General features: G+C 40.8%; 1 protein-coding gene across 1 annotated transcript in view; it reads right to left on the reverse strand.

Annotated features, from left to right (window-relative positions):
* The window catches only part of DNAH14 (dynein axonemal heavy chain 14), a 448,557-nt gene that overhangs the window by 323,765 nt on the left and 106,502 nt on the right, over window positions 1-18,290 (reverse strand). Inside the window, 7 exon segments of the mRNA XM_077812193.1 lie at window positions 98-202; window positions 11,054-11,225; window positions 13,324-13,445; window positions 15,785-16,030; window positions 16,335-16,525; window positions 17,106-17,299; window positions 17,330-17,505. Coding sequence (XP_077668319.1) covers window positions 98-202; window positions 11,054-11,225; window positions 13,324-13,445; window positions 15,785-16,030; window positions 16,335-16,525; window positions 17,106-17,299; window positions 17,330-17,505 — 1,206 coding nt within the window.

Below are 18,290 nucleotides of genomic sequence, written 5' to 3' on the forward strand. Positions count from 1 at the left end.
GTACAGACATAAAAGAAAATAACAGAATAAAATATGAACAGCCTGAGATTATGTGTAACAAGAAGAATATTCCTAGCATGCAGTACTGAAATGTTACCTGCACAGCCTCAGGATTTTTGCTTTTAGCTAAAATGTCAAGAAGTTCACCATTGCTGAGAAAGTAAAACCTTGGGAAAATCATTCGTTTAATCTCAAGATAGTCCTGTTCCAAAAAAAAATTAAAAAATAAGAAAATAATTTTAAAGATACATTGAAATTATAATACAGAAATACGATCCCAAAATCCTCATCCTCACTTTCACGGCCCTGAATTCCAGATACGTACACCCCTCTTAACTTCATCCTTTTCCTCCACACTTTACATTGCTCCTACTCCTCTCTCTTTATTCATTACCTTTTCCCTTCCTGTGTTTGGTTTTCTGCCCTTTATGCTATCCACTATAGTTGGACCAGCCTCCTTTCAAGTCAGCTAAGTACCCTTCCTCACTTCCCTCACCTTCAAACCTCTCCTGAAAATCCACTTTTTGCATAAATATAATCAATCCAATACTGTCCCCACTTCTTCCTGTGACTGAATTCTTGTCCTGTGGTTTGCTTTTGTCTGTGTTCAACTAGAAACTCTTTGTGGCAGTGATGTGTGATCTTACTTATTTTGTAGTCCACTATGCATATTTATAAAATAATAATTTTATCAGGCTTACTCTGGTTGAAGCGCTCAGAGCACAAAGACCATTTTAAAACTCCACAGGATAACATTCCTCTCTCTCTAAATATATATGTATAACACACATATATATAAAAACACATCTTCAGTCCACCACTACAAATATATTCTAGACTACTGACTGCTCAAAAGGGAGCTGATGCAAACAATGCAATGTCAGTGCAATACATGCCTAACTGCTCACCTCAATGAGCCACTTACTGCCACATCCTATATTAGTTGCATGCAACAGAGTTGCTTTGCTGGCAGCCTCTTTTAGAGGAAATTACTGCAGTCAAATTGCTGTAGGTAAATCCTATCAATAATCAAATGTTAAATTACACTAACTGTTTGACAAGGATTTATATAATGATGACTAGTATGATAGGAAGGCAAAGCAGCTCAGTGTCTACTTTGCTTGTTTTCTCTCAAAAATAACATGTGAACAGATGACTAGCAAAGTCACTGTAGTCAGTATAGGGGAAGGGATGCAGAATGGGATAAGTAAAGAACACATCAGAGATCTTCTGACCAAAGTGAATGAATTCTAATCAGTGGGGCTGGTTATTATTCACCCAAGGGTACTGAAGGAATTAGCTGAAGAAATCTCAGAGCCATTGGCAACATATTTACAAAGTCATGAATGACAGGATAAGTCCCGGAAGACTGGAGAAGGGCTAATGTAGTGCCCATATTTAAAAAGGGGAAGAAGGAAGAACCGGGAAACTGTAGACCTGCCAGCCTGACTTCACTACTTCAGAAGCTACTAGAGCAATGTATAAAACATTCAATTTGTGAATACCTGGAGGATGATGGGGTAATCACTAGCAGCCAGTGTGGATTTACCAAGAACAAATCATGTCAAACCAGCTTGATTTCTTTCTTTGACAAGGTAACTGACTTAGTGGATAGAGGGAATGTGGTGGTCATAATATACCTGGACTTCAGCAAGGCTTTTGACACAATCCCACATGACATTCTGATAAGTAAGCTGGAGAAATGCGGGCTTGGCAAAACTACCATTAAGTGGATACATAGTTGGTTACACTACTGCAAAGAGTAAGTATTAAAGAAACAATGTGATATTGGAGGGAGGTCTCAAGTGGGGTTCCACAAGGATCTGTTCTGGGTCCGGTGTTGTTTAACATCTTTATTAATGACCTGGCTGTAGCTATAGAAAACATACTGATCAAGTTTTCAGAATACACAAAGCAGAGTGGAGGGTGCCAATACTTTGGAGGATAAAGCTAAAATTCAGAGATATCTTGATAAATGGGAGAACTGGGCTAGAGACAACAAAATGAAATTCAACAAAGACAAATGTAATGTGCCACACTTATGGAAGTAAAACCAAATGCACAGATACAGAACGGGGGAAAACTGGCTTGGTGGCGGCACTGCTGAGAATGAAGGAAAGCTTATTCACCTTGTGCAGTCACTGGAGTTCTTCAAAATGTGTGTCCCCGTGGGTGCTCCACTTTAGGTGGTGGTGCATTCAATGCCATCCATTGGAGATTTATGGTAGCAGGGTCCGCGCGGGGCGCATGTGTGCAGTAGACATCTCACGGTACCGCTGGTGCCACGTGTAGTGCATTCCTTCTCTACCACAGAGTCCTCACTGTGAACTCCGAAGTAGAAGGGAGGAGGGTGGGTAGTGGAGCACCCACAGGGGCGCACATCTCGAAGAACTCCAGTTACTGCACAAGGTGAGTAACATTTCCTTCTTCTTCGTGTCCCTGTGGGTGCTCCACTTTATGTGACTGTAGAGCAGTGCCCCCTGAGGGCTCGGGGGACTTCAGGTTCGTTCGAGTCATTGAGGTAAGTACTGTGAGGCCCACTATGACATCAGCCCAGGAGTCCTATGTGACTGCATAGTGCTTTGCGAATGTGTGAACGGAGGCCCAAGTGGCTGCCTTACAGATCTCTAGTATTGGAACGTTATTGGGGATGCTACTAAGGTTGAATGGACCTAGTAGAATGTACTCTAACGTGCTCCAGTGGTTCTGTATTCTGGATATGGTAGCACGTTTGAATGCATGTGGAAATCCATTTGGATAATCTCTGAGTGGATACAGCATCTCCATTTGAGCACTTGGTAGTAGAGATGAAAATTCTAGGGGATTTCCTGAAAGGATTGGTTATTTCAAGGTAGGACACTAGTGCCCTTCTAATGTCTAGAGTGTGTAGGGCAGCTTCTGTTGGAGTACCATGAGGCTTAGGGTAGAATGTCAGTGGGTGAATAGATTGGTTCATGTGAAATGCTGAGGTTACTTTCTGTAAGAATTTAGGGTGTGGACATAACGTGACCTTGTCCTTGAAGAATGTTGTGTATGGAGGATCTGCCATGAGCACCCTATTTGCTCACCCTTCTTGCTGAGGTAATGGTGACCAGGACGGCTACTTTCATTGATAAGTGGAGTAATGACTAGGTGGCTAATGGTTCGAATGGTGGTCTATTGAGGCATTTCAGTACCAAGCTGAGGTCCCATGTTGGTGTAGGTCGTTGCATGTCTGGGTAAACGTTTATGAGACCCTTCAGGAAGCGTTTCGTAGTTGGGTGTGAAAACGTCAAAGTTCCATTGATCTCTTGGTGGAATGCTGAAATGGCTACATGATGGACTCTGATTGAGCTTATCGTTAAGCCAGTGCTTTTCAGCTCCAATAGGTATTCTAAGATTAATGGTAGTGGTGCTGAATCGCTCATCAAGTGTCTTCCTTGACACCAGGCAGAGAACCTCTTCCATTTTTGAAGGTAGGTATTTCTCGTAGTCCGTTTCCTGCTATTTAATAACACGTGTTTAACTTGTTCTGAGCAGGTTATTTTGTCATGGTGGAACCATTCAGGAGCCATGCCTGTAAGTGGAGTATCTCCAGGTTCGGGCGGAGAGTACAACTGTTGTGTTGAGATAGCCGATCCGGCCAGCGAGGGAGAGCTCGCGGGCACATATCACCATGCGTAACAGGTAAGGATAAAAATGCCTGTTTGGGCCATGTCAGGACTATAAGGATAACTTTGGCCCTGTCTACTCATATCTTGTGTATTGCGTGTGATATCATTGGTATCGGTGGAAATGCATACGTGAGTTGTGCCTCCCATTTGATGAGGAAGGCGCCCTCTAAAGACTGTAGTCCCAGTCCCGCTCTCAAGTAGAACATCATGCATTTGCGATTCGTTAGGGATGTGAACAGATCAATGGTGGGAGTGCCCCACTGTTTGAAGACTGAACCCAGGACCTCTCCATTCATCTCCCATTCATGCTCCTGAGAGAAGTTCCTGCTGAGCATGTCTGCTGTCACATTCTGACAGCCTGGCAGGTAACACGCTGAGACGCTGAGATGTTTACATTGTGTTGTATTCATCAATTCTGAAGTCTCATGGCTTCTGTGCATAGAGATTGTGAGCTCCTCCTTGCCTGTTGATGTAGAACATACAGGCGATACTGTCGGTCATAATTTGAATGGATTTGTTCCGTAGATGAGGTAGGAAATGTCTGCAGGCACTGTGGACTGCTTGTAACTCTAGCAAACTGATGTGCAGTTCAGTTTTTCCCAGAGACCTTTTGCCCTGTATCGTGTGTTGACACATGTGAGCACCCTAGCCTATCAGTGAGGCATCTGTGGTGATCGCTGTTGTCAGGGGTTCCTGTTGGAAAGGGATACCCATACAGACATTTTGTGGTCTTGTCCACCATAGTAATGAATTCAGGACATTTGATGGAACTGTGAGCCGTTTGTGTAGGCTGTGTTTGCTTCGTATGTATACCATGCTTAGCCAACCTTGTAGGCATCACATATGTAGTCTTGTATGTCGTACCACAAACATCATGGCCACCATGTGTCCTGGTAATTGTAGGACTGTGCGAGCCCAAACTTGAGGACTGACTTGTACCTCTGAGATGAGGTTTGTGAGGTCTGTGAATCTGGTAAGGGGTAATGAATGATGCCTTGACTCCTATGGCGTCAAAGTGTGCCCCGATACAGTCTAGTTCTTGGACTGGGTCTATGGTTGATTTCTGTTTATTTGTAGCTCCCAGAATAGTGTGATAGTGGACTGGACTGCATCCATTGTGTCTTGTAGAGTTGGGCCTTTGGTAAGGCAATCGCCCAGGTCAGGGGAAATCATTATTCCCTGTTTCTGTAGTTGTGTCGCTACCACCGCTAGAGTTTTAGAGAAAACTCTTGGTGCTGTGGATAGGCTGAATGGTAGTACTCTGTATTGGCAGTGTTCTCATCCTATCGTGAATCGTAGACATTTCCTGTGAGCAGGATGAATGGTGATATAGAAATAAACATCTTGAAGGTCGATGGCTGAAAACAGTCACCCTGTTGCAGCACTGGGAGTATCATACCCAGTGTGACCATCTTGAACTTTTGCGATCTGACAAACTTGTTGAGCTTCCGGAGATCTGTGATGGGTCTCCATCCCCCGCTCTTCTTCTGGGTCAGAGAGTAATTGGAGTTCCTTCCCTCTGAATTGTAGTGGTGCTTGTTCCATGGCAACTAGTTGTAGAAGATGATCAACTTCTTATTCTAGTCAGTACTTGTGAGAAGTGTTCCTGAAGAGGGACAGGGAAGAGGGTAGGGTAGATGGGCAGGAGGTTAAGGGGATAGTGTATCCCGACTTGATAACTTCTAACACCCATTGGTATGATGTTATGGTGGTCCAGATGTGGTAAAAGGGCCGGAGTTGATGGCCAAAAATTGGGGATGGGTCAGGTGTGAGTGCTGTTTCATGAGGGAGGTCGTTCAAACCCTTGACCAACTTTTCAAAATTGCAGTTTTGGAGGTGCTGACCGAGAAGTTGGCACCTGAGATTGAGGTGTTTGCCGGTGTTGTGATAATTGATGCTGGCATTGGTTATCGTATGGTCGCTGTTGTTGTTGCCTGTTTAAGGCGTCTCTAAGTCTCTGATATGGTTGGTATCTCCCTCTCTTTGCAGAGGGGGTGTAAATCCCCAAAGTGCGGAGCGTGGCCAGTGTCTCCTTCATTGAATGAAGAACCTCATCGGTCTTCTAAGAGAAGAGTTGTTGCCGGTCGAAAGGTAAGTCCTCTAATTTTGTCTGGAGTTCTTTTGGTATCCCCGAGACCTGAAGCCATGAAGCTTGAAACATTGCTACAGCTGTGGCCATCATTCTGGCTGCAGTGTCTGTTCTGTACAATGCTGCCTGATGGGCTGTTGTGGATATGAGATGGCCCTCGATGACAACGGCCTAGAATTGTGTGTTTTTTATCTGGGAGCTCAGATGTGAACTGGGAAAGTTTCCCATAGTTGTCATAGTTGTATTTTGCCAGTAGTGCTGAATAATTGGGCACTCAAAACTGAAAGGTGCTGGAAGAATATACTTTGCATCCGAACAAGTCGAGTCTTTTGTGTTTTTTGTCATGGGGTGTAACCTTGAATTGTGGCTGTATGTTAGGGTGATTTACTGCCTCGACAACTTGGGCGTTGGGAAGTGGGTGCACAAATAGAAAGTCTCCCCCTTGGATGATATCGTAATATTTTCTATCTGTGCTTTTGCAGGTGGGTGGAATAGAAGCAGGTGTCTGCCAGACTATCTCCGCAGGATCCAAGTTGGTCTCATTGATGGAAAAGGCAATCTTAGAGGTAGATGCAGGTTGCAGTATTTGTACCAGCTTGTGGTGGTTTATCTTTACCTCCTCCAGCAGGATGTCTTGGCTTTGCATGACTCTCTTGAACAGCTCTTGAAGCTGTTTAAAGTCACCCGCCAAGGTTGGTGGTGGGAGCATAATCACCTCATCTGGAGAGGAAGATGAATTGTGTACAGGAGATGTGTCATGGTCTGGGCCCGTCTCTGAGTCCTCTCTCCCCCTTCCTGTGTCTCCAGGGATTGTGGTGTGGGAGATGCTGGTTTAGAGCGCAGCTTACGTCTATGTGCTACGGATGATCTAGAATGTTGAACCCTATATGAGCTCCCATTGCATTGGGAAAGCCATAGGAGGGTACATCCATGGGGGTCCACACCATGGTTTGTTCATCTGGTGTCTTGGACCCATGTGGTTCCACACTGGTTGGTGGGCCTTAGGTGAGGAGTGACATGGAGATAGGAGGTATTGTCCCTGCATCTCCTTCTCATCATCATTGGAGAACTGTGCCATATCTTCTGGGCTGTGATCTCCTCTGGAGCCTGTGGGGGAGCCCTTGGCACTGAGTATTGGTGAATGTGGTGCCGATGAGATTTCTAAGTCTCTCTGGTGCAGCAGAGACTGTGTCGGTCCTGATTTCTGAGTAGTCGATGCCGTGGGTGCTTTCCCTTTCGTTGATGGAGTCAGTGCCGACTGGTGGTGTTGTTTGGCCGGTGCCGATTTAGTGGTGTCTACTAGTGCTGACTGAGTTGTTGGTGCTGGGGATGGAGGCATGGTGGCTGAGACACTCAGTGCCGAGTCCTTTACTGGTGAGCTCGGTGCCATGGAGGAGGCATGTTTTTCTGGGTGCCTCGGCTCCGTTTGTTTTGTTCTGACCTCGGCAGTGCTGGAGGTCCTCGACTGTCATAGGTGCTCACCCTAGAGTAAGATGGCATTACGGGTAGAGACATGACAGGAGAATACCTCTGTTTTCACGAACCTCTCTGTGGAGACGTTTGAGCCCTCTTTTTTGTTTTTTCAGAGGGTAGGTCTCCTTTTCCATCTTGAGGAGTGCCTGGAAAGGCTGTTTGCTTTTCCACCTCAGGCTGGAGGGACTTCTCCATCAAGATCATTTTAAGCTGGAAATCCCTGTCACGTCGGGCTCTGGCTTTGAGGTTGCAGCAGAGGGGACATTTCTGGGGAATATGCCCCTCACCCAGGGAGTGTACACATGAAGAGTGTCTATCTAAAACAGGCATGGCCTTGTGGCAGGAGCTGCATCATTTGAAGCCTGGAGACCCCAGCATTTTAACTAGTAACAATCCCTTAAGGGGGGGTTGTCTAACAAGCTAACAAGAAATTTTTTTTTCGAACACTGACACTAACTAACTATCTCTATAACAACTTATCTAAATATTTATCTAAAAGCTCTTTCTTAACTGTTTTAGGGAAAAGCGCTAACACTGCCCCTTCACTCTGTCTTCAGCCAAGGACAGTTGAGAAGGAACTGGAGGGTTCATGTCATGCGCATGCTACACACGGCACCAACAGCACCACCACACACTACTTTGCATGCGCAAACACAGCTACCATAAATCTCCGATTGATGGCACTGGGATGCACTGCCACCTAAAGTGTAGCACTCACAGGGAAACTACTTGAAGAACTAGGAGTTGTGGTAGATCTAGGGTGACCAGATGTCTCGATTTTATAGGGACCTTCACGATTTTTGGGTCTTTTTCTTATATAGACTCCTATTACCCCTCACCCCGTCCCAATTTTTCACATTTGCTGTCTGGTCACCCTAGGTAGATCACAACCTCAACATAAGTCAGCCAAAACAAATACAATTTTAAGTTGCATTAAAAGCGGCTGTCATAAATATAAAAGGAAGGGTAAACCCCTTTAAAATCCCTCCTGGCCAGAGGAAAAATCCTCTCACCTGTAAAGGGGTAAGAAGCTAAAGGTAACGGAGACAAGATACTTTCAAAAGCTGGGAGGAGGGAGAGAAACAAAGGGGCTGTGTCTGTCAGTACACTGCTTTTGCCAGGGATAGAACAGGAATGGAGTCTTAGAACTTTTAGTAAGTAATCTAGCTAGGTATGCGTTAGATTATGATTTCTATAAATGGCTGAGAAAAGAACTGTGCTGAATAGAATGACTATTTCGGTCTGTGTGTCTTTTTTGTAACTTAAGGTTTTGCCTAGAGGGATTCTCTATGTTTTGAATCTAATTACCCTGTAAGGTACCTACCATCCTGATTTTACAGAGGTGATTTCTTTACTTCTATTAAAAGTCTTCTTGTAAGAAAACTGAATGCTTTTCCATTGTTCTCAGATCCAAGGGTTTGGGTCTGTGGTCACCTATGCAAATTGGTGAGGATTTTTACCAAACCTTCCCCGGAAGTGGGGTGCAAGGGTTGGGAGGATTTTGGGGGGAAGACATGTCCAAACTACGCTTCCCAGTAAACCCAGTTAGAGTTTGGTGGTGGCAGTAGATATTCCAAGGACAAAGGATAAAATTAATTTGTACCTTGGGGAAGTTTTAACCTAAGCTGGTAAAAGTAAGCTTAGGAGGTTTTCATGCAGGTCCCCACATCTGTACCCTAGAGTTCAGAGTGGGGGAGGAACCTTGACAGCAGCATAGCAAGGGAGGTGATAGTACTGCTCTAACTCAGTGCTGGTTCAGCCTCAGCTGGTGCACTGTGTCCAATTTTGGTCACAAATGTATAGAAAGGCTGTAGAGAAACTGGAAAGGATTCAGAGGCGAGCGACAAAGATGATTAAAGAAATGGAATGCAAGCCATTTGAGCAAAGGCTGAATGAACTGGGTATGCTTAGTTTGGAAAAGAGGAGATTAAGGGGGGATATGATAGCTGTCTTCCGATACTTGAAAGGCTGCCATAAAAAAGATGAAGAAGCGTTGTTCTCTTTTGCCACAGAGGCAGAACAAGAGGCAATGGGTTCAAACTACAGCATAGTAGATTTAGATTAAATCTCAGGAAAAACTTCCTAGCTGTAAGCACAGCAGGATAATGGAACAGACTGCCTCAGGAGGTTGTAAAAGCTTTTTCACTGGAGGTTTTTAAAAGGAGACTGGATAACCATCGGTCTTGGATGGCTTAGACACAACAAATCCTGCATCTTGGCAGGGAGCTAGACTAGATGACCTTTGTGGTCCCTTCTAACCCTATGATTCTATTATTAGTCATTTAGTAAAAAAAACTGCATGTAAATAAAAAAACATATGCACTTGGATCATAACTTACTACTGTATTGCAAATTATTTCCTATAAACTGCAAGTCCACCTCCTTCAGGTGTTATATAATCTTGATGGCTGTCATTCTTGGCAAAATGTCATGGCTTTACATCATTCATCCTATTCACAGAGCCAACATAAAACATGTAGCTATCATGCAAATCAGGCCATAGCCTCATGCCAGCACCCAAGCCAACTAGCCTGGCTGAGTGCCAGGCTGAAGACTACCTTATTTGTCCCTGCAACATGCTAGAGATCCGTGCTGAGATGGATCCTCTGTCCTTTGCCCTCTCCCAGCCTTCCCATCATGCAGACAGTCAAACCCAACCGTTTCTCAAGGAGCAGACCTGTATAAGTTTTACTGCAAAGGCACAGATTTGCCTCATCATTGATGCACAAATACAGTTAGGAATTTTATGTACACACCAACCTTAACACAAGACCACATAAGTGAGGAAATGCAAAGTTAGGGCACCTAAAATTACACACCCTCACCCTTCCAAGAAGAGTTACACACCTCACTACTAGAACAACCATCAAACAACATAAACAATAAACTACAATTTCTGTTCTGCCACAGTAGGGATAGTAGACCTGGGGACAAGAGCCAGTGTTGTATTCCTTTCCTGAGCCATTCAAAAGGGCTTCTGCATAACATGCCAGACAATGGGAGAAGCCAACATAGGACATTTTCTCTGCCAGCTAACAGTTGCACAAAAGGTTTCTGTTACGACAAGTAACACTCATTTTTTTCTTTAACAACAAAATAATTATGCAACTCTAGAGAGACTGCCCAAACACTAATTATGTATCAGTTTCTGAGTTCCTACTGTACTTAGTTTTTAAGCTACAGAAGCCCAGAAAATGAGACTTAAAATGTCCACTTTTTAATGCCAATTTTAAGAGATTAGAACTCAGAAACAAATATACAGATTTGTTTGAAAATTCTCAGAAAATGCAGACTTTACTCAAAATCTATGTGCTAAAAATTTTAAGCAGATAAACTTTTTCATACAAAAAACAGAGGTTAAACTCTTACTGTAATTGTAAAATACAGCCCAGTCTTACATATGAAGTTGGCACCACTCATCTGTGAAACAATAGAACCTCATTATCTAGCACTTCAGCGTACAGTAAGATTTGGATTTACTTCTTTATTAGTGAGTCTTTTAAAGGGATTTTGCCTTTTACTACTGTATAGATATAAACTGAAGCTTAGTTAACTCTCATAAGTGATTTATGACTTCATTAGACTTTTATTTTGAAGGGTTAAAAATGTATCTGCAGAGAGTCATGTCCAAAGATATGTTCAAAATGTTTGTTCTTTGAACATGGTATGTTTAGGTTGTCATTTCCAAATATCTCACTCACACCCAGAATTAATTACAGATTCTTATACTATTTGTTTAGTATATCACAAAGTTTTACTAACGAAAAAGCACTAATTCGCAGCATGGTTTAGTGGATAGGGAACATGGCTGACAGTGGGAATTTTGGTGTGGTTTTACCTCAAGAGACTTCTGTATTTTTTCAAGATGTGCATTGCTGGTCTGCAGCATCTCAAGGACTCCTGCAGTTGTGGTTGCCCTAAGAGCATTTGGGTCATCGTCTGTACACTCCATTATCTCTTTCCATTTGTTATTGACCTGAGAGAAAATACTTGCTTCTGCTGGAAGCTGCCTATTTAAATCACAGATCATATTAGAGATCAATTTATAGAATGCAGCATTCAAATATACCTAATTCTGAATGTTGTCCATTTATTTTCCCTACATCCTTTATACTGCTTCCACAAACCCACATTTTGGAATCACATGTTGAGGTACACAGAGTCAGGGTAGCATGCCTCATCACAGGTTAGTCGGTCAATCTATCTATTTAGGCACTTATGTCTCTTACTATAGGACAGTAACTCCTCACTTAAAGTCGTCCCAGTTAACGTTGTTATATTGCTGATCAATTAGAGAACATGCTCGTTTAAAGTTGTGCAATGTTCGTTTAAAGTTGTTTGGCAACCACCTGCTTTGTCCACTGCTTGCAGAAAGAGCAGCCCGTTGGAGCTAGCTGGGCGGAGGGGAGGGGGCTTTGAACCAGGGTGGACCAGCAGCCCCCCATCAGTTCACCACTCCCCTAAGTTCCCTGTGGGGAAGCCACCCAGAACTCTATCAATTGTTGGGCAGTTCAGCTGTCCCTCCCCCCTGCCATGTGCTGCTCCTGCCCTCTGCCTTGAAGCTGCTCCCAGGAGCCCCCTGCTCGTTGTGTGGGGGGAAAAGGGAGAAGAAGGGTGCTAATGTCAGGGTGTCCCCCTTCCCCCTGCTCCTGCCCCCCACTTATTTACCCCATCTGCATCGAGGGGGGGACACTACAGGGCTCCGGGCAGAGGGAGCTTGCTGGCAGCAGCTGCTGTCTCAACTTGCTAATCTACTTAAAAGGGCAGTGTACTTAAAGTGGGGTCACCGTACCTAAAGGGGCAATGTGCATCTCTCTCCCACACACAGGGTGTATGTCTCTGTCTCTCTCTGACATGCTGCCATCCCCTCCCTCCATTCGTGCTGCCTTGTACAGTGTGAGGCTACATTAACAACGTGTTAACCCTTGAGGGCTCAGCAGAGTGCTAGTTCAACATTTAGCAGTAAGACATTCCCAGGGAAATATCCCACCCTCTGACTCCTACACCTGAACCAAGCTTCACAATCATCATTACTGTGTACAGTATTAAATTGTTTGTTTAAAATGTATACTGTGTATATGTGTGCATGTGTATATATATGTCTTTTGTCTGGCAAAAAAATTTCCCTGGAACCTAACCCCTCCATTTACATTAATTCTTATGGGGAAATTGGATTCACTTAACATCGTTTCACTTAAAGTAGCATTTTTCAGGAACATAACTACAACGTTAAGTGAGGAGTTACTTATCTGAGTGCCTCAATGTGCACTAATCACTGCCAAAACCTCTATAATAAGATACACATCCAACATATCCCCTGAATTTCTGACCAAGATAAGATACTATGGAGAGAAGGATGAATGTGGATCTGGGGTGAAAAAAATATTCAGAAAACTCTAGTAAACAGGAAGTAACCTAGTTTTTCCTCTTCATGTGATTGCTTCACTCATCCCCATACTTGGAAGCAAGCGAAGAATTAAAAAAAATCATACAAAAACAAGATAAAGGCTACTGTAATTAAAAATAGATTGCACTATTGCCTTTTACTGAAATGGTCATGTAATCTAGCCTCTTAAGCCTCGTCTATAAAATGGAGTTTTAAAATCTGAGTTAAACTGGTGCAAAACCAAGTGTGAACACTCTTATTTCAATTTAAACCTGGTTTATGTCAATTTAGTTTACCTTGATATCCAATTAAGCTAATTAAAAGAACGAATACACAGGGTTTGCACTAACTTAATTGAATCAGTTCAAAAATCAAAAAAATTTTAAATACAGTTCTGAATACAGAAAAGGGCAAAATGTTTTAACTTTTCTTTTCAAGCTATTTATACCTTGGTTGATTTTATAAAATAGAGCTCCCTGACATTCAGTGTCACAGTACTATTGTACCTCTCTAGCATTGTGCCCCATCCTAGGACATCAAACTTCATCATGTTACAGTTTAGCTATCCACTCATCTGTGTCTTTTGTCTCATGCATCACCATGGTATCCTCTCTTAAAAATTGGTCACTATTTCTTAAATGCTTGAACATACTTGAGGTTCAATTCTCTGATCTGCTAAGATCACTTTGCCCTGAGACAACGTGATACGCATTCATATATACCTTTGTATTTCTGGAGCATGAAAGATTGGTTCCAGGTAAATCAAATTCCTTTGGCAAATCAACCATTCCTCCAGGGTGCGATAGAAATGATTTAACTTACGATCCCATGCATCTACAAGGTTCTACCATATAAAATAGAATAATATAAAGTAAAAACTAAATTTGGTGGAAATTCTTACTACTTCAAGATATGTTACCTAAGGACTCCCAAACAAAATTTTGATAGAGTATTAAGCAAACTATAGCAGAGTACTAAATACAAAATGTCCACACTTCTATATAATGTGACAAAAAAAACCTGCTTCATTAGGAGCTAATTACTTGTATCTGAAAAAGACATACTAAGATATGCCATAAATTTGTTTTATATTATGTTTCAATAATACATTAGAGTACGAAGAAAATAGCTATCACTCAGCTGGAAATCTTTTCATTTCAGGGCACTGGCATGAATTAAAAATTAACTTTACTTGTTGTGGTATAAATTATGGAGCTGAATCCTGCTTTCCTTGCTCATAAATGAGCCTCACTGTTAGTTACTGTTCACTGAAGCCAATAGAACAGTAAGAAGATTTCTGTGAACCTATTTCTTCAAACTTTTTGACAAAAATACATGTTCATATTTGTTTTAAACAAAGGGCAAGTAAAATTTTGCAAGTTGATACTAAGAAAAACTACTTACTATATCTGGTTTCCTTTTAAGATACTGATACAGCTGCAATACCCAGCTGCGTATCTTTTTAATAATAATCAATCAGTTCTAGGAGATATAAATTAAAGCCATTTACAGTTGCAATCCGGGCTAAGACTCAAAACTATAAATCATACCCAGCTATATAAAACAATTGGACTCCTTAAAAATGACTAGAAATTGTGATTTTTTATATGTAAGATCAAGATTCATATAATTAAAAGGACCCAAAATAATCTGTATTATTGAGGACCTATTTGAAGGCAGAAAAAGTGAAAACACAGGTTACAAAACATCATAATGTCAACTGAATTTGCATATACTCATCTTAATTTGTTTCATACACATGATTAATTACTTTACAAAGTAAAGGCATGATTTGATAAGCACTCTGCACACAATACAGATTTTAGCTCTATAATTCATGCACACTGCAAAATACTATGGGACAAAATCCTTACTCAAACTCTCATGGACTTGAAGACAGGACTGAATTAAAAACTTCAGGACGCTATTCTTATGTAGTCTGCTATACTGTGTCCATACGGCACTATTTTAGCATTTGAGACTCCTTTGGTAGTTACTCTTCTTTCCTTTCCTCCCCTCTTTATGGAAGTCATAGGGGGCTTTTTCTTTGTCCTTTTTCCTTCTTTCACTATACCTGGGCATCCTCATCCACTCTTACAGCTTCAGCGTCTTTATCCTAATGAACAAGTCTCCTTTTCCACACCTATGTCCCTTTTCTCTCTAGTCCCACACCTCAACTGATTTCTCCACCGTATCTTCCTGAAGATCTTGGTAACAACATAAAGTTACCAAGGTTAAAATCTATCCTATATCATAATTTTTTCTCCATCCATTTATTTGGTTGTGTAATCAACACCACCATCCTCCCAATTACCCAGGCTCAAACCCTTTTAATTCCTTTCTCCTCCCCATGCATTCAGGCCATGTCTAAATCTTTTTGTTTCTTTCTTCACAGCACACAAATCAATCCCTTTCTCTCTGCCTGACACCTACAACACTCATTCATGTCCTCATCATCGTGCGTATCAATTATTATAACCACCTTCTTAAGCCTCTGCAACATCCACATTGACTCCCTTCAGTCCATCCAAAACATATATTAGTGGCAATCTTCCTCCAGCATCAATCTAGTTGCACACAAAGTTAGATGCATCCAAATATAGCGCCTTCCTTTTCAAATCATAGTGATTAGACAAATTCACATATAAGGCATGGAAGTCAGGACAGAAAGCTAAGAAGGAACTGGATGCTTTAGAAGCTAAATGCTCTGCTCCCACTCTTTCTCCTGCTGATCTATGCTGTGGAAAGATCTAACTTCTCTTCTATCCTTGACAGGGTTGAAAAATGACCACATATTCAGTAGTGCTACCAAAAGGCAGCTATTTAATAACAAAAATAAATCTAACCAGGACTAATTGCTGCTGAATAGAAAAACTGCCAAAAATTAATCAAATAAATCACATATAGTATACAGTAACTGCAGTGCAAATGCTGCTAATGGTCTTGTGGAGACAGAACTTCTGAGGAGTTCTACGAAGACCCTCCCGAGTAGCAGCTCTGCAACTGTTTACAGCAACATGCGTACAGGAATGCACACCTTTAGTAAAGGTTTGCTGCCAGGCTTTGAAAGTAAAAAGAAAGTAAACAACAAGGATACTATTTATTTCAGTTGTACACCACTTGCACAGGTTTTCCACAGACTTTATTCTCCAAACATACACAAATGTCACAAGTAATCTTTACCTTAATTGGCCCAACATAGCAAGAACCCTTAATTGTTGAAATTGTTACTTGAGATTCTTCTAACTGAGCCATTATATCTTCAGCAGATGAAATAATCATGACAGTTGAAGTTTCAGAGCAGTGAGGAGATAAATGGAAATTAGTTTTATTCCAAAGGTTAATTATCTTATTCAGCATTACTTCAAGGGTAGCTTCATTGGTTGCTGTTACTGATATATCAATTATTTCTCTCTCGTACTGAAACAACTAAAGAGGAAAACTGTATTACGCGGGGTTGAACAATAGATAAACAAGTGATAATACAGATATTTTACTAAATAACTGGAGTATAAATTCCTGCAAAATATACAATATCCCTATAAAAGTTGCAGAAGTGGAGCAGCAGTAGCAGTAGTAGTCGTAGTAGTAGTAGACTGGACTATATATTTAAAAGCTAACTGTAAAACTTTAATCCTAAATACAGCTGTAATAAACTAATTATAATCACATTTTACAACAAAAACGTTAATCAGTTCCTGAGTCAGGTATAAATAATGTAACATATATTTACATTGAGTTGCAGAACATCCTCCAAGGTAAACTTTTTATCCCAAGAAATGGATTGCCCAATAATATACTGTATAGCCTCCCAATGCCTTGGTTGAAGACATGGACTTCTTAAAAACACAATCACAGATAGGCCTTCTTTAAAATCCATTAGTGACTGCTTCACACCTATTATAATATTATTTTCGGGTAAACCTTGGAAAATATAAAATGTTTGCAATATATCAGACTTATTTCAGTTTGCGTAAGCAGATATATATACTTAATAGTAATGTTGTAACACAAAATATTTTTCTAATTATTTTTCTTTAGCATCCTACTAACTGTGCTCCATTATCATATTAATTTGTTCCATTGGCATCATTTATAAGAACATATTAAAATACAATAATGAAACATATCTATAGTTTTTTGATTTAATTTTATTCAAATGGTCATGGCTTTTTGAATAATTTGGACATCAATATCCTCATGTTCTATGATTTAAAGAAGTCCAAACCCCTCTTTATCCCCCACAAAGGAGAAGAACCAGGAATATTCTTTAAGTTTAAAAGCTATTATGAATGCACCACAAATTCAACATATTTGCATCTCATAACTTGATTTTGTAGAATAAGGAAACAGTGGTGAAAATCAGTGCAGACCTATTAAAATAACTGGAATTATTCTAATTTATGCCAGTTGAGGATCTAGCCCATAATTTCTAAATATTTTGTTTCCCTCAAGACATTGATGAATGGCTACAAGCCTCAGCTAGTGATTTTAGTATTTTTACCTTTTTCTAGAATCTGTATTGTCTGCATAAATCTGTTAACATCCTTTTGTATTAAATCTACATCAAGGTTCTCAAAAAGCGTATGTTTCCACCTAAAAGAAAGCTTTCCCCATTCCTCTAGTGAGTTCCACAAGAGTTTTCGTAAAGCTAATTCACTTTCAACTTCAGAGAGCTCTTTATTCACTCTCTGAGAACTTGAATCTCCAACTTGACTCTTCTGTGACATCCTTTCCAATGACACTGATCTCATGTCAGCAATGGAACTGTCAAAGAGATCCTGGTAATCTGCATAACTTCTGGATTTGTTACAAATAACTGCAGCTTCTTCCACAAGACTTTGGATCATCTCTTTAGCTGTCTTAGGCAACGTTTTGCTAAGGAGGAGAACTGGATTTCTTACCTATGTGACATAAAAATGTGTTAAAATGTGTTCTAAGAATGACAAAGTACAGAGCCTACTATTAGTAACCAATTAATTACAGTACTCATATAAAACTTTTAAAATATGTTCAAAGTCAAATATCTGAAAAAATATTGAATTCTTTATGAATTTCTACCTTTTACCACATCATTTTGTTAGTTTGTTCTGCTGCATGCACATGCAATCTATCAAAAATCTACACTTACCACAGGAAGAAAGTGGTATATGTAAGTCTTAAATTTATTTTTTTTATTGTGACATTAAACCAGAAAGGATTAAGCAACTAGCAGGTTAATTGACCCAAATTCAACATTTAGAGACATATAAGTAGAAAATGATTGTGGTTTTGTGTATTTACATACATATTGTTAGAGGCTGACAATATAACCAAACATTTTCCATCTATGGTGGTATTCTGTTAATCCAAAGATCAAAAGGACGTGTTAACATTTAGATGAACTGTGAATATAGTAATATCACTGTCATAATTTCTCTTTGAACTATGTAGTAAACTATCTGTAAATGGAGGGAGGGGAGATGGGCAGTTTTTGTTAATCCATGTAGTTAATTACTGGTGATGCTTAAGAAATAGAAGGTCTACTTCAAAGTTACGATAATTGTCTATTGTTCACCCAAGGACAGCATGCTGTCAAGAGGCTGCTAGACAACTATAAAAAGAACTCTAGAGCCCTGATCCTGTCATCTCAGATCTGCATAAGCTTCATCAGGGGAAGTTTGAATCACAAGATTGAGGTCTCCAGACC

Source organism: Eretmochelys imbricata, chromosome 3 (assembly GCF_965152235.1).
Source record: "Eretmochelys imbricata isolate rEreImb1 chromosome 3, rEreImb1.hap1, whole genome shotgun sequence".
Lineage (NCBI taxonomy): Eukaryota > Metazoa > Chordata > Testudines > Cheloniidae > Eretmochelys > Eretmochelys imbricata.